Source organism: Coregonus clupeaformis, unplaced genomic scaffold (assembly GCF_020615455.1).
Source record: "Coregonus clupeaformis isolate EN_2021a unplaced genomic scaffold, ASM2061545v1 scaf0097, whole genome shotgun sequence".
NCBI lineage: Eukaryota > Metazoa > Chordata > Actinopteri > Salmoniformes > Salmonidae > Coregonus > Coregonus clupeaformis.
This window is the reverse complement of record NW_025533552.1, coordinates 635,001-651,325: the sequence shown is the minus strand read 5'-3', so window position 1 is coordinate 651,325 and position 16,325 is coordinate 635,001. Positions and strand designations below refer to the sequence as shown.

General features: G+C 46.3%; 1 protein-coding gene across 1 annotated transcript in view; it reads right to left on the bottom strand.

The window, feature by feature from the left end:
- LOC121549698 (staphylococcal nuclease domain-containing protein 1) overlaps nt 1–16,325 on the bottom strand; it is a 282,207-nt gene that overhangs the window by 50,067 nt on the left and 215,815 nt on the right. Inside the window, exons 18-19 of the mRNA XM_041861542.2 lie at nt 12,817–12,958; nt 1,481–1,607 (exon numbers count right to left, since the gene is read on the bottom strand). Of these exons, the coding sequence (XP_041717476.1) occupies nt 1,481–1,607; nt 12,817–12,958 (269 nt within the window). The remainder of the gene's footprint in view (nt 1–1,480; nt 1,608–12,816; nt 12,959–16,325) is intronic.

The window sequence follows — 16,325 nt, the reverse complement described above, 5'->3', positions numbered from 1 at the left end:
GAGAGGAGAGACAGGATGGACAGAAGGAGAAAACACACGCTATTAACAATTAGGCAACGGAGGAGTGGACACAACAGAGGAGACAGACAGACAGACATGTGGAGGAGGGACACAACAGAGGAGACAGACAGACAGACATGTGGAGGAGGGACACAACAGAGGAGACAGACAGGTGGAGAAGAAAGACACAGAGAGACTGATGAGAGACAGGAGAGAGAGAGAGAAAAAGAAACAGCCAGGGAGAAAGAGATGAACGAGAGCCAGACAAACAGTGACAGACAGAGAGAAAGAGAGAGCGAGAGAGAACGACAGACACGCACAGACTCATTCAGAACTCCTCAGGGGCTGCATTCAACAGGCCTTGAAAGGAACCCAATCCTAATTAGTATTTAATAAAACCAGCATCTCTCTCTTTCAATAAAGAAGTACAACACTGACTATGGGGAGCAATTACCTTAACGAATAACAGGTCCCGGAAGAAACACAAAAACAAAACAGAAACATATTCTGCCTAAAAAGGAAGAAACATGCTTTTCCTGGAAGGGAGTGACAGTACACTGGTGCTCTCCATACAAAACAGCCACAGGGAGATTGGGAAGTTCGAGTGAACAAGAAGATCAATAAATAAAAAATCCCAGCCACTGCATCTCACAGATGGCTCTCTTAAAAGCTCTCCTCGACTATCTCTGGCGAAGACAATAACTTTAACGTTTTTGTTCCCTGAAGTTGAGTGAGGGAAGAGGGAGATGGTGAGTTGTCCACCTGGCTAGGGAGGGAGTGAGTGTCTTTTTTAATATCAGTTTTGCATCTCTCTCTCTCTCTCCCTCTCTCCCTCCCTCCCTCCCTGACGGGGCCCAAAGTCACAGAAGACACCCAGTGGCGCCCACTTCGCCTCCGTGACTTCCATCTGTCCCTGCCACCATCTGTAAACTTCACCGTCAACATCCGGTGTACCGGCTGGGTTGACGAGGGCTCAACACCTCCACAAAGCTCTGTTCTAAAAGGGGCCCTCTTAACAACCTGGGCCGTTCAGGAGCCATGAGTTTATTGTGATGTCCCTTTTATCGCCGGGCAGATTTTAAATCAGAACAGTATAAATAAAGGGTAGATAAATAGGTAGGATGCTTTGTCTTTTGGAGAGTTGATACCTGGCCTTTACAAACTTCGAAGGTCTCTAGAAGAATAGGTCCTGGCAAAAAGCCAATCAGAGAGGGTGTGGGTTACTCACATCCAGGTTAAGGGTGGAGCTTATGTGTTGCTCCAATAGGATCCTCTAATGTACATTTTGGCTGAACTCAACCGCCAACTAGAAGCCCTGACATGGGCACTAGCCATAAGGAAAGGGGATTGATTGTAGGACCAATAGCTCTCTTTTTAACAGAAAGATCCGTTCCAAGACCTCAACATAGGGTCAAGTATTTTACTACACATTAAAAGGGAGACTTTGCAGCACAATGTGACAGAACGATAAAACATGTACCACTCTCCGTCGGCGGAGAAATTGGCGATGCAGTAGTCCCCTCGGCGGGCGGCGTACGAGCCCTCCACGGGGGGCTGGGCGGCGATCTCTGCCCTCATGGTCTCCATCAGGTTCTCCAGCTGGGTGCCTGAGGGGCGGAGAGAGAGAGAGGGGTGAGGAGGGGTGAAGAGAGAGAAGAGGAGGAGGACCTTAACTTTAGGCCTCTGTTTGAATACTTTGAGTCCATTCCTGTCAGCATAGAGCCTGGTTTGAAAACTCTGAAAACAAATTGAAAGTACTTGGAACACACATCCCTTCCTTGAAGTAATCACTGATCTACCATGATTGGATAGGTGAAAGTGATGGTTCCACTACAATGCTTTGACCAATACCGTCACATCAAAACAGCGATTTCTCCAAGGACTAGCGATAGGTGATAGGGATACATTTTCAATGTATACAAACAGGGCCTTGTACTATTTGGCTCATATCCCATGTGGCACTGTTGTGCCACACAGAGCTCTGCCCAAAAATGGACGCCCGATCGCAGTAACCACCATGGGGAATTGGTCGTCTCCATTTCCTGTTGTAATTATTAATGCATTAGCACCATGTCGCTAATGCTAAATAATCCTATTTCTACTAGCGTCACCACCAGTTGAGACAGTCGTAATCAAAACAGCGTGAGTAAAAAGATTGTGCTCTGTGACGGGTGTTTACCAGTCATCAACCCCTTATCATGTATGGGGCAACTATTGTGTTGGAGATTCCAGAAAATGTGGCAGTGGACAATATCCATGTTTTGAAGAGGATGATAGGAGTGCCGGGCTGTGTGGATTCAGACTGCAATCAGTAGTCGAGTGATTTGCCCTCAGCAGTAACAAATGGGTAGCTGTCAGGGCTGATGGCTCGGAGTGTGTGTGATAGTGTGAAGAAGTATGGGATGTGTGTGTGTGAGCGTGTGAGCGTGTGAGAGAGAAAGAGTGTGAAGAGAGTGCAGACCGCTTACTCCAGCTAGTTTAGCAAAGTGCCTCATGTTGAAATTACATGGTGATTTGTTGACAACCTATTCCCATTGATTTCCCCTTGGGCCATTGGTAATGTAACAACCAGGGCTACACACTGACTCAATAAAAACATAATGCCCCTTCGTCTGCACAGCAAGTGTGTGTGTGGGGGGGGGGTGGTGGACATGGACACATTCTCAACGATAGATGAAAATAAAATACATTTTTTCAAAGAAGAAAAACAACACAAAAAGCAAGCAGACAACGCTATAATTGATAGTAATGAACACGCTACACCATAACACACAGACGAGGACCTGTGGTCGTTTCCCTTTGATGTGAGCCAGGTTGATAGTTGCTGTTTCAGCATGTGCCCCGGGGGGGAACGAGAACGATGGTTTCCGCCACACACATGCGCACGTTCACACACAACAACATTGGCATACGCATATACGACAAACACACACACACCAATCTGTGTAAGGTAAGAGGGGGAGGAGGGGTTGAGTGGAGAGGAAAGTAACGCGAGGGGTGAGTATGAGAGGGGGGTCTGGGGGTTGAGGAGGGGAGGGGGTGGGTGGGAGTTCACTGTGATGAAATGGGGTGTGTGTATGTTTGTTGGGGGGTTTGGGGAGAGGAACGTGGCATCCAAACACCTCACTGCCCATCCACTGGCACCCTGATGACTGCTTTTTGAGCCAGGCACACACACACACACACAGCTTGAGAGAGGCATCCTCAGGGTTTTGTAGGAGCAGCAGATTTAAGGAAACACGTCAGATAAACAACCCTCCTCCTCCAATCTATCCCAAAGGTACAGCTGGTGAGGGCCGTGTACCGTAGTAGCGCACCACGTCGGTTGCCATAGTTGCGTTGTTGCGGCTGTGCCGTGCCGTGGCCTGTCAGTGCTCGGGCTGCCGGCGGAAGATTTATTCATCTAATTAAAAAAGTTTGAGAGAGAGCGACTTCCTCCTTCCCCAGCCAGGAGTGGTAGTGGTGGGGGGGGTGTGTGTGTGGTTTTGCCTGGGACGTGCGGCGTGCTCCACTTTGGGCCTGGAGAGATTTGATTAAATAATAAATAAGCTGCGAGGGAGTCCTCTCCGATCACTATATATAACTTTAATGGAAACACTTCATTTAACCTAATTAATACCAGAGGCAAGGCATTACTGTGGAGGGGAATGTACAGGAAGGAGGTTGGGTACAGAACACATGATGAGATAGCTGTCTTTACTGTATACCATAGGAATTAAGGCTTGGAATACTGTGATGATAACCCCCTTTGTACCGTTCAATTACCATAATGTATACACAGCCAGAACACACAATGAGACTGAGTACACGCTCGTAGACTAACACACAAAAACACGTTTGAGAGTGCACACACACACCAAACATGATAACTCCAGACAGAGTTGTAATCTCTGTGTAGTATGCAACTTTATAAACTGGGTGGTTTGATCCCTGAATGCTGATTGGCCAAAAGCCGTGGTATATCACACTGTATATAACGGGTATGACAAAACATTTATTTTTACTGCTCTAATTATGTTGGTAACCAGTTTATAATAGCAATAAGGCACCTCGGGGGTTTGTGGTATATTGCCAATATAACACGGCTAAGGGCTGTATCCAGGCACTCCGCGTTGAGTCGTGCATAAGAACAGCCCTTAGCCGTGGTATATTGGCAATATACCACACCCCCTCTTGCCTTATTGATTAAATAACCCTACTTTACACATAGGCTATACTACATCCTATCCTATGAGAATCAGAGCAAGCACACAAACCCAAGAACGGCCGGTGTTCTCATGAAACACCAACGTCAACCCTACGTTATATGGTCTCCTATGAGATCCATCCTCCAGGCCAGTGTCCTCACATAATACCAGTAGGGTTTAAAGCCATCCATTAGAACATATGGCTGAGGTTACATAAGTAACAGTAGATAAGTACATGGCTGACATCGTCCCAAATGGCACCATATTCCCATATATATAGCGCCCTATGGGCCCTGGTCAAAAGTAGTGCGCTATGTAGGGAATAGGGTGCCATTTGGGAAGCAGTCATTAACTCTATGGATCACTGATTTCCCAGTGTAGTTTTACTACTTGGTAGAAGCCTTAGATTCACTAATTACAGTCGGGTCAGGTTGAGTCAGACTTCAAGCCTTCTTCATTTCAGCCATCCTGATTTAGTGTTGAACTTAAGCCTCTTAACTGCTACATATTTCTCCCTGGGTGTGCTATCCATTATATCATATCCTCACACACACACACAGGGCCAGGTGAGTGAGTGAGTGAGTGAGTGAGTGAGTGAGTGAGTGAGTGAGTGAGTGAGTGAGTGAGTGAGTGAGAGAGAGAGAGAGAGAGAGAGTGAGAGTGTGAGAGATGGCACTTGGTATTATATTTAGCATGCAGCGCTGGGGTCCTGCAGCATTATAATCTCCCTCTCTACTGCCAGTCAGTTTATGGCTGGTGCAGGCATCTTGGCCCAGGGTGACCTGTACTGGAGGGCACTGCTTTATTACACACATATCATCTGTGCATGCAGATTCCCTTCCAGGTGCAGGCTTGGGCGGTAATGCACACACAGGGGAATGGAGAAGTGCGCGCGCACACACACACACACACACACACACACACACACACACACAAACAGAGTGAGAAAGGAACGAAGATAAATACACTAGCACTCTCTGGCAAGCATAGACACACACACAGTTGCACGCACACACACACACACACACACACACGGCAAAGTGTTCCTTTTTCAACTTGAAAGAACATCATTCCAACCCAACCGATGCCATTGTGTAAAAAACATAAAACAGGCTCCATCTTTCTCTGTCTATTTGCAAACACTGCCGAGAAATCTAAAGATAAGCCCCTCTGAGTGTCCAGTGAACCGACGCCTACGGTTGGTTGCCTGCCGTCAGCATCCCAGAGAGATCTACAACATGCATCTCTGGCAAAGCCAAATCAGGCTAGGAAAAATACCAGGAGACTTATGTAGTAAGGAGAGTCCCAGTTCCCAATTCCACGTTGGTTTGAAGAACAAAAATAAATAAAAAAACATCAAAGAATTTGTAGTCTCAGTGTAAGACGATAATAGGTCTCCAGTGTGACAGGCCATGCTTTGTGTATTTGCTAGTAAGGAAAAGCACTGATCCACATAAAGTGAAGACTGTTCCAGATCTCTTTTTACCTCCTTCCCTCTCTTTTCTCTCACTCTGTTCTGTCATTTGTTTATGCGCCATTATGGCTGCAGCTGTTGGTAAATAATATGTAATTACATTCTAAATGCCCCGCTCGGAACGGAGAGAGAGATCAGGCTTTAGAGAAGAGAAAATGATTTTTAGTTGGGGTTGATTATAATGGCATTTCACTGTGGTGTGGCGAACGAGGCGTGCTAGCAGAAAGAAAACAAAAAGCAATGAAAACACTGAATCATGTTGTCCTCCGCACTCGACCGAAGGCCACACGGAATCCTATTGGACCAAATCATTATCATCAACAAGGTAAATCATTGCATCAAGAATGAAACAGAAGACCAGAGAACAGACTAGAGAATCACTGCTAAATTGTTACTAAAAAGCTAGGCTAATTTCAATTCCCTTCCCAAATGAAGAAACTAAACACAAAAATCACTTAAGCATTTGCTAAATTATGCAGAAATGCTAATTCAGGACACCCAAAGAGAGAAAAAGACAAACTAAAAAACAAGACAAGAACAGGAGAAGCGTAGAAAGAGGCAACATTTCACCAGCTGTAATCAGCTCAATATTCAAATGTGTGAGACGCACGGAGCGGCATCTGGAAAGGAGCACATCCAGGGAAATGTGTAACCTAAAAACAACACTTATTCTGGGAGGCCTCAGAAGACCCTGTCATTTCCATTTAGTAAAAAAAAATCCTGCCGTCTTTATCAGATCTGCTATAAAGGCACTGGTGTCTGAACTAGCTTATTTTAGCAGTCGTAATGCTGGCGCTTCTGGCGTGTGTATATGGTGTGTGTGAATGTGTGTGCACGGGCAGTTTGAATGATGACACCGGGCCGACGCGTGCACTGCTAACTCTACCTGCTAGTTTGGCCTGTTAAATATGCATGAGGTTTGGACAGGCTTCATCCTCTGGGGGGATGGAGGCTAGTGTTATAGAACTTCCAGGTGGGAACGGGAACAACACTGCTGATTTCACACACACACCACGAGAGCTGAATGATAACAGACAACCTACCCCAACCTCACCTCCACCCAACAGCTCAGGCCTAACACCAACATATCCAAGGCCACATGCTAAGCCCTGGAAGCCAACACAGACAAAGGAGTAATGGAGATGCGGGGGGAGAGATAAAATAGCTTTATGGGGAGCAATTTACTCCTCTTTTGGGCACCAGTTGGGAGAGAGTGTCGGCAGCCGCTGCGCGTGGAGGGAGGCCGCCATAAAGAAACAAATGATCGCAGAGCCTCACTAATGCCCACTCTGCCTGTGGAGGAGCGCTTCAGAGTCGAATCGCACAGCTCTCTCTCTCCCTCTCTCAATCTTTCTCTGTCTCCCTCCCGGCAGTGGGAGAGGGGGCCCTCTCCACCAAATTACAGTTTCTGTCATTTGAAAGGCCAGAAAAGAGCGACAAAGAGGCAGCATCTGTGGCTTTTCTCCTGCGCTCTCCACTCTCATCGAGGCCTCATCGAGGCTAATGCAGATTTCCACCAAATATACCGTGGCACATTGGGGGGGTTCACCTGTAGTTGTAGTTGTAGTTTGGAGGAGAGGAGCATGGCGCCAAACGGGAGTGTAGGTGGGTTTGCTGCCAAGAGAAGAGCGATTCGCCGCCACATGAGGTAACCGGCGTCGACTTTCTGGTCACCGGTGAAACCAGAGCACTAAGACCAAGAGGAAGCCGGATTTGGTCCTGCTCCCTCCAAAAATAACCCCTCAGAACAAACTATGCTACACCTGAGCAGATAGGTGATCTGACCTTTCAATCTTCAGTTCCGTTCAAATTCAATAATGAATGCCTTCACGGGGAAGTAAAGATCATCCGAGGACCTCTAAATATTGCATCATCCGCCGCGGTGGTGGGGAGTTTAGAAAACAAATAAATCTTGCAGTGTCTGCTTTCCTCCCTGCTTGAGTTTGTTGTTGCTTTCTACAGCCGTGGCCTCTGCAGTTTGTGTGGAGTGTCACTACAGTTGTTTACAGACCAGCTGAAGAGAAACAAGACTGAATAATATAGACCCGGTGAAACAAGGACAGCCTAGAGATGTAAGGATAAAATCATGACCATGACGAACTACTGCACTCTCTAGGATGACCGTGTCCTCAAAACACAGAGGCCAGCGGGGGGGGGAAACAAAAAGCCATCCTCTACAGAGGCTCACATGGGAACAGGGACTTGCTCATGTGCACTGAGCTTTATCTAGCCATCTTCCTTCCACATTAAGCAGGGTTGTGTTAATTTGAGCACACAATGGAAAACGTTTTAAAACATTTCACAAATGAACATGAAAAATTAGCATTTCGCATTGGCCAGGTAGACCCTCTCCGTTTCAATCCGTTTTCTTCCGTTTGGTGCCTAATGAACCTGGCCCAGGAGTGGAGAGCTGTTTCTAAGATGGCTCTAGTTTGCTGCCTCACATTAAGGCCTGGATAGAGTCCCCACTACCCCTTTCGGCCAAATCAATAGAGAATGTCCTCTTATTGAAATCAATACTGGCAAATGCTCACGGTCTGGCACACCAGTGTTACGAGGCCCTCCGTTGACTGCTCCCAAAAATAATGTGTGCCGTCACACATTAAGGCACTTCACATTGGCTGACAGATCTGGGGCGTTGGGACCTTTTAAAACCCCTAGGTTTTCACTGAATGAGGGGAACATTTGAGAGAGAGAGAGAGAGCGAGAGAGAGGGCGAGCGGAGAGAGTGAGACATAAGGAGAGAGAATGGGAAAGACTAAAAAACAGAGACCGAACCACATAAGAAACAAGAGGGAGAAAGATAGACTTAGCAAGAGAACGAGAGAGAGATTGAACGCCAGCATGATAGTAGGAAGGAGTGAGACTGACTGAGTGGCGGTTCAGCAGCATTAGGTGGTGAACAGCTGCTGGGCGTAAAGGTAGAGTGTGAATAATGTGGACAGAGTGGCACCTGGTTGGGGGAACCACTCCACTCATTAGAAGGCTGTACCGCTGCCAGCTCTTAGCTCCTAAATCAGGGTCTGGTCTGGGCTAGGCTGTAGCGCTGCAAGCTCTTAATGCCGCTCTGGGCTAGGCTGTACCGCTGCCAGCTCTTAGCTCCTAACGCCGGTCTGGTCTGGGCTAGGCTGTACCACTGCCAGCTCTTAGCTCCTAACTCCGCTCTGGTCTGGGCTAGGCTGTACCGCTGCCAGCTCTTAGCTCCTAACTCCGGTCTGGTCTGGGCTAGGCTGTACCGCTGCCAGCTCTTAGCTCCTAACTCCGCTCTGGTCTGGGCTAGGCTGTACCGCTGCCAGCTCTTAAATCCTAACTCCGCTCTGGTCTGGGCTAGGCTGTACCGCTGCCAGCTCTTAGCTCCTAACTCCGCTCTGGGCTAGGCTGTACCACTGCCAGCTCTAAGCTCCCAACTCCGGTCTGGTCTGGGCTACGCTGTACCACTGCCAGCTCTTAGCTCCTAACTCCGGTCTGGTCTGGGCTAGGCTTAGGGGGCATGAATCCCAGTCCTGGACGGTCTGATAGTCTAGCCCTAAACTAAAAATAATTCTCAATGGTCTACAGTCATCAACAGCCAAAGCAGGGCCAAGCTAGAGACAGAGAATCCAAATATATTTTGCTAACACCCACAGTCCCTAGGCTGCAAAACAGAGGAAAACTATCAAAGTGTTGTAGTAGACTGTCACTTTCCTCAGCTGCATAGAGTGGCCTCTGTCTCTCAGTGTGTCCAAGGTCAGATATATATACAGGTTACCCTCAGAGTAATTACACATAACCTCAGGAGAGAGGGAGCGAAGCATTTCCTCAGACAGGAAAATTAATTTCCCAACAAATTCTACCACACGTTCACACACACACAACCCAGAACTCACACTTTTGGTAATTAAATCCGACTAATAAAAAAGAAATCTCACAAGCGGAACTGTTCCAACCGTTCCCCCCGAGAATAATGGAAACGATGAAGATATTACAGTGCACTGTCCTTCACTGTTTAGGGAGCATTAAGAGAAGATGAAAATATATCTGAGACACAGTGACCACAGGCAGAGTATGAGTAGATCAGAGTACAATGGGAACTAATGAGAGCTAGGCCTTTTATTTACACTTTATAACAGTGTGTCTTCAACCTCTTTGAAACGAGAGGAGGGACAAACGGCTGGATTTACTATTTTGATGTCCCGCACGGCTCGCCCAGCGCCTCAAGGTCGGTCAAGGAGCCTTCGCCCCAGCTGCATGTTTTTATCCAGACAGTAAATGGAGTGATGACGGCGGCTGCCAAAAAAAATAAAAAATAAAATAAAATAAAAAACTTGCCTGACCTCTCACCTCTGATCTTAAAACACTTAGAGGTAAGCGTGAGAGAGAGGCATGAGGGAGACAGGGAGGGAGAGAGATGAGCAGGTAAGGTGGGGAGGGACAAGGTCAAAACTCTCTCTCAGGTAGATTGCGGTCTGTTGTGGTCGGCCTGTTTGCCTCATACAGAATTCTGATGAGCGCTACCGTATGGAATGAATATAGAGAGCGAGAACATCTATTTGCGAGTGATGACTTCACCACATCCTATATTTGTCAGAATCAATTTACATAATAGCGTATGGCATGGCATTGGGGGCTGTACATCTAGGGAGATCCCTGCTCTCTGAGAAAGGTGGGATTACACACTGGTTAGGTGGGAAAAACCAGGCAAAACCCCTCTATTTCAGCAACACCCCTGGAGCCACAGGGCCTACTGCTTGACGGGAATTTGGCTGTGCCGGGTGCATTAGGACCAATTTAACCACAACACAAAAAGTTATGTCATTATCAAAAACCAATCTTCATTGTATTTATAAAACCAAACCCCCCCCCCACCCCATTATAAATTCTGTAGATGAGAAAAAAAAAAAACATAATGAAATTGCAAAGCACCCGGGCTTGTAAGAATTTACTGGGCCTGGGCTTTGAAGTGCTCTTCAAGGGGCTGTGGTCCTTAATGTAGCAGGCAGGCAGGGAGAGAGGGAGGGAGAGGAGGAGAAAAGAGGATAAGAGAAGGAGAGAGAGGGTGGGAGGGAGAGAGCGAGAGGACGAGAGAGAGGGTCACAGGGGGTGATTCTGGTCATATTTGCTTCCCTGCTGAAAATAACAATCCGGTTTTTCCTAACGAGCACATAACTCTCTCGGTGGGAAACATCGGCCAATTAAAAACGAAAAAAAAGGCCCCACATTGCTGGTTCATCTGAAATCATGATTTTTTTTCAAGATGACTAAAACTGTGCTCGAACGCACAGACTGCAGTAGTACCAGCCGAGCTGCAGTTTTAGCTAAATTTCCTAATCCTAACGTATGTATCTATCCTGGTCTGGCTATCAGGCTAATTAAACCAGTCTGTGCCAGTGTGGGGAACGTGTACTTCCTGTTTCCTGTCAATCACACTAGTCATCACAGTGATCACATTGGTTACATGGCACAGCATCAGCGCTCTACATAACTTCCTCTGAGGTGGAACGCAACAATGTCCGGGGGATATGCAGCTACATCCAGGGAGATTAGCAGAAGGAGAAGATCTGTTCTGAGCATGCTCCAACACGTGAAGGTCTCCTGGATGGGTGGTGTGTACATATGTACTGTTTGTGAGGGGTTATGTGGGGAGCCAAATGCTGTCGCGCTCCAACGTGATAGGATTGTCATGCTCGCGGCGACGCCGGGCTCAGATTGGCTCTAAACGAATGCAAATCAATTAATTCTCGCATTAAGACAAATTAAATGATGACGAAAGTCAATTTTATGGCCTCTGCCAAAGTCAAGTGGCCCTGGAACGGGAGGGGGAGTGAGACCCCCACCCCCCACCTTGTTATGGAACACACACACACACACACCTGAGACAAAATGAGTGATTGAGTGAATGAGTGAATGAATGAATGAATGACAGAGAGAAAGAGAGTGATAGAGCTAATAAAAGTGAAGTGTCTTCACTCAAGCATGTGTGTATGTGTGATGATGTAACACTGTCATTAACCCCTGCTCTGTCCTTCTTGCGAGGTCAGGTCGGTCCAACCAACTCCTCGTTCCCACGAGGCATGGGACCATGCAGACAGCCACATTGAATCACAGCCTCCCGTCCTATTCAAGGAGCCAAAAGGGGATAGGCGCTGGGGCTCCTCTATGGCTGTAGTGTGTACACATTAACCAGCGTGTTGTTAGACACAGGGCTATGCATGAGACACCACGCACAACCGTTCCAGCTATGTTATGTCTAAACACATTGCTCAGAGAGTGTGTGTAGAAAACATTGGTAAGAATATTAATATTAAATGGTAAGAAAGGAGTCCCTTAACCTTGTAGATTTATAATGCCTTTGGGCTGTGGATGAGTGGAGGGGGTTGAGTCTGGGTCAGCTAAAATAATGATAATGATATAAAATGTGGGCAGGGAGGGTTGGTTCTCTTTGTCAATGGCAGGGGGTTGGATGGGTTAGTAGTAATTACATGAGTGGCTGGCCATAGCGCTGCTTCACTGGGCTCGGGCTAACAGGAACTACACAAACACACTGTCGCTCACAACACACACACACACACACACACAGAAACACAAACACGCAGAAAAACACACACACACACAACTTTGGCAGCCCACAGGGAGAACAATGATAGCCATTAGTACAACAGCAACAAGAGGGGGAGGTGCTGTACACTAGATCACCTCTTTAAGCTCAGAGGGCTAAACTATGGACCTCTCCTTCCACCCACACCTACCCATAATGCATCGCACACAGAGAGCGAGGGGAGGAGGGTGAATGCGGGTGCAGCCACGCAGAGACACCTGGGATTGTTATTTATTCTGTCTCCAAACGTTCCCTCCCTCCACTGGGGAATGACAGAAGAATCTGGTGATTTATTCCAGTCTTTCAGTAGCAAAAACAAGCGGAACGTTGGTGTGTTTTTCTGCAGGAAGGTGGAGGATGTAGAAGGGAGATAAATGTGAGAGCAGAGAGAGAGTCTGGGCTGTGGGGCAAAACGGCCCGTCATCCATGAAGTCAGCCCCGTACTAGTCGCGTCTCTTGCACACACACGAAAACAAACCAAAACAACCCTGTCAAAATATCAGACAACACACTCTCCCTCTCCCTCTCACACACACACACACACACACACACACACACACACACACACACACCCCCCCCACCTGTCTCCACGTCCTGGGTGTAGAAGTGCATGGCGTCCGTGATCTCTGTGACGTATACAGCTCTGTAGTTGGCTGTGCGCTCTTTCTCCTCCGTCACGTGGACCACCTCCTCCACCTTCTTCTCCTCGTAGTTGGCCCAGATCTGAGGGGGGGGGGGGAAAGGTCACACGATTAGGATGAAGCATGTCAGAACACTTCCTAAGTTCTTATGTGTAATATATTTGTATTATTAATATGAGGTCTTTCTTGTTAAATCTGGGATCTACTTGTAGGATAAATGAAATAATATTCAGTCCACTGTCTTGACTAAAGACCCCAGCAAAAATAAGCACCTTCCTCATGTCTAAACCTCCAGCTAAGCATGCCAGTTCCTTATTATACATGTCACATGATCAAACATCTAACATACTCAAAACAAACCCAAACCAGATACCAAACTACTAATTTGACCACTGACAACTCTAACAGAAGAATTCACATACACTCCTAAATTGACTCCCATTATTTGATTCACGCCATGTTTTGATGCCAAAGGGAAATACTGTCTAGAACAAATCACCTAAGAACATCAACCAATCCTAGACCAGAGGTGGGTTGGTTATCTAACACCACCAATCCCCTGTGGGACAACTGCTCTCTCTCTCCCTCCCTCTCTCTCCATCTTTCCCTCTTTTTACCATCCTCTAGTGTGTTGTTGGCGTGGAAACCAGGTCAGCTTCTCTCCAAGGTTAGCCCTCTGTTGGGAGGGCAGGAGGCTCATTAAGGGAAGAGTGCTCCGCTTGGGGCCACAAATCAAACACTATGGCCGACGCTATGGACGCACACATACACACACGCGCACACACAGGAGTGCGCACAAATACACAAAAACACACACAAGTGCAAAACAGCCTCACACGCAAGCGCACGCGGGACAGGATGACAAGAGCCGCCTAATCATCTCTCCACCAGCTGATGTTCTGAGGCTCCTGCTGATGGGGTGACTGAACCCCACAGCCAGGAAGAAAAAGTAGAGCACAACTTCACGACAACCACAGTCTCCTTTTCTTGTGTAACACCACAGCACACCGTGTTCTACACCTTTCATTTCCACCGCAGGCTGTTGTGTTTACTTGGAGGTAAAAAAAATTAAGTAATGTTTGTGTTTTTTATATACTGTAGCGATATCAAATCAAATGCTATTTGTCACATGCTTCATAAACAACAGGTGTAAACTAACAGTGAAATGCTTGAAGTATATATATATATATATATATATATATATATATATATATATATATATATATATATATATATATATATGTGTATATATATATATATATGTATATATATATGTGTGTGTATATATGTGTGTGTATATATATATATATATATATATATATATATATATATATATATACATATATATAAAACATGGGGGATTGGAAGTGATGCAGACAATTACATTGATGGAAGTTACAATTTATCTGCAATATTAAGCTGATCTACCCCCTAAAAAAAAAAAAGATTTAAAAAAAAAGAGGGTAAATGCATATAGTCCAGGTAGCTGTTTGGTTAACTATTTAGTAGTCTTCTGGCTTAGGGGTAAAAGCTGTTCAGGGTCCTGTTGGCTCCAGAATTGGTGGATCGGTACCACATGCTGAGACCACTTGGTATAGAGGTCCTGGATGGCAGGGAACTCGGCCCCAGTGACGTACCCTCTGTAGCGCCTTGCGGTCGGATGCCAAGCAGTTACCATACCAAGCGGTGGTGCAGCCAGTTAAGATGCTCTCAATGGTGCAGCTGTAGAAATGTTTGAGGATCTGAGGGCCAATGCCAAATCTTTTCAGCCTCCTGAGGGGGAAGAGGCATTGTCGTGCCTTCTTCACAACTGTGGTGGTGTGTGTAGACCATGTTAATTCCTTAGTGATGTGGACACCGAGGAACTTAAAACCCTCGTCCCGCTGCACTACAGCCCCGTGGATGTGGATGGGGGCGTGCTCGGCCCTCCGTTTCCTGCAGTCCACGATCAGCTCCTTTGTCTTGCTGACGTTGAAGAAGAGGTTGTTCACCTTCACGTGAAATGCTTACTTACGAGCCCTTAACCAACAATGAAGAGTTTAAAAAAAGTAAGAAACATTTGCTAAATAAACAAAAGGAAAAATAGTAACAAAATAACAATAACGAGGCTATTTACAGGGGTTCCGGTACCGAGTCAATGTGCAGGGGTACGAGGTAGTTGAGGAAATATGTACATATATGAAGGGGTAAAGTTACTATGCATAGATAATAAACAGTGAGTAGCAGCAGCGTATGTGAAGCGTGTGAATGTATGTGTGTGTGTGGCATCAATATGCATGTGTGTGTGTGTGTTGTGTGTCACGTGTGTGTGTTGGAGTGTCAGTGTAGTATGTGTGAGTGTGTGGTTAGAGTCCAGTGAGTGTACACTGAGCCTGTGCAATTGAGTCAGTGCAAAAAAACAAGAATAAAATAATCAATGCAAAAACAAGCAGTCTTATGGCTTGAAGCTGTTCAGGAGCATTTTGGGCTTTGTAGAATTTTGACCCATTTAGAGTCACACAAAATTGTGTGTTCTCTACTCCACAGATAAAAGGGGAAATCTAGTTAGTTTTTAGTAATCTCTCCTCCTTCAGTCTTCTTCTTCTTTGGACTTTATATGGCGGTTGGAAACCAACTTTAAGGTGCATTACCACCACCAACTGGACTGAATTGTGGACCTCAGTTCATCTTTCAATCACCCACGTGAGTATATGCTCCTAAAAACCATTGAGGAGATGGGAGATGCGGGACTTGCAGAGCGTCAAGCGTCAAAAATAGAACCAAGTTCTATTTTAGCACCTCGCAACGCAGACACTCGTTGACCTGCGTGAGCAGTTTGGATGAAATTATTGAATAACATGTATGTGTACATTTATTTCGCAACGCTTGCGGTGTGGTCAACATGTTAGCGTGGTAGGCTAATTACACCCAGCATTTTATAGGCCTTTTTAGGCATGCTAGCACTAACCAATTACATCTGTGATGTGTGCAGCGTGAGACATTTACAAGCCGATTTCACTACTGCAATGAGTCGTGCTAGTGAATCGGCTTGCTACCTGCTACCTTGAATCATTGGGAAAAAATATTTATTATACAACAAGTGACACAGAGCACCAGCCGAGCAAGCCTCTGTGGTGGGTGCCCTGCCCGCCTGGCGACAAAAGACTGGGTCAAACCACCCAATTACATTCAATCACTTCTCCCGCGGTGCCAAATAAAGGGAAGGGACATTTTTATTTTGAATAATTTGGTGGATACGGCTGACCAGGAGTTAATTAAGACCCAAACATGGCCACGCTTCACAAACTTCCACTGTTATTTTTTCCCGTTTATCTCCATCCCTCCCTTCGATATTATTGGAGTCAATAGCCAAAATGCAGTGGGGCTTCAGCAGAGGGTGATGACACGTCTGGGCTTTTAATCAAACCTGCAGGACCAATCCGAGTGACACAGATTAGCGTGTCACTGTT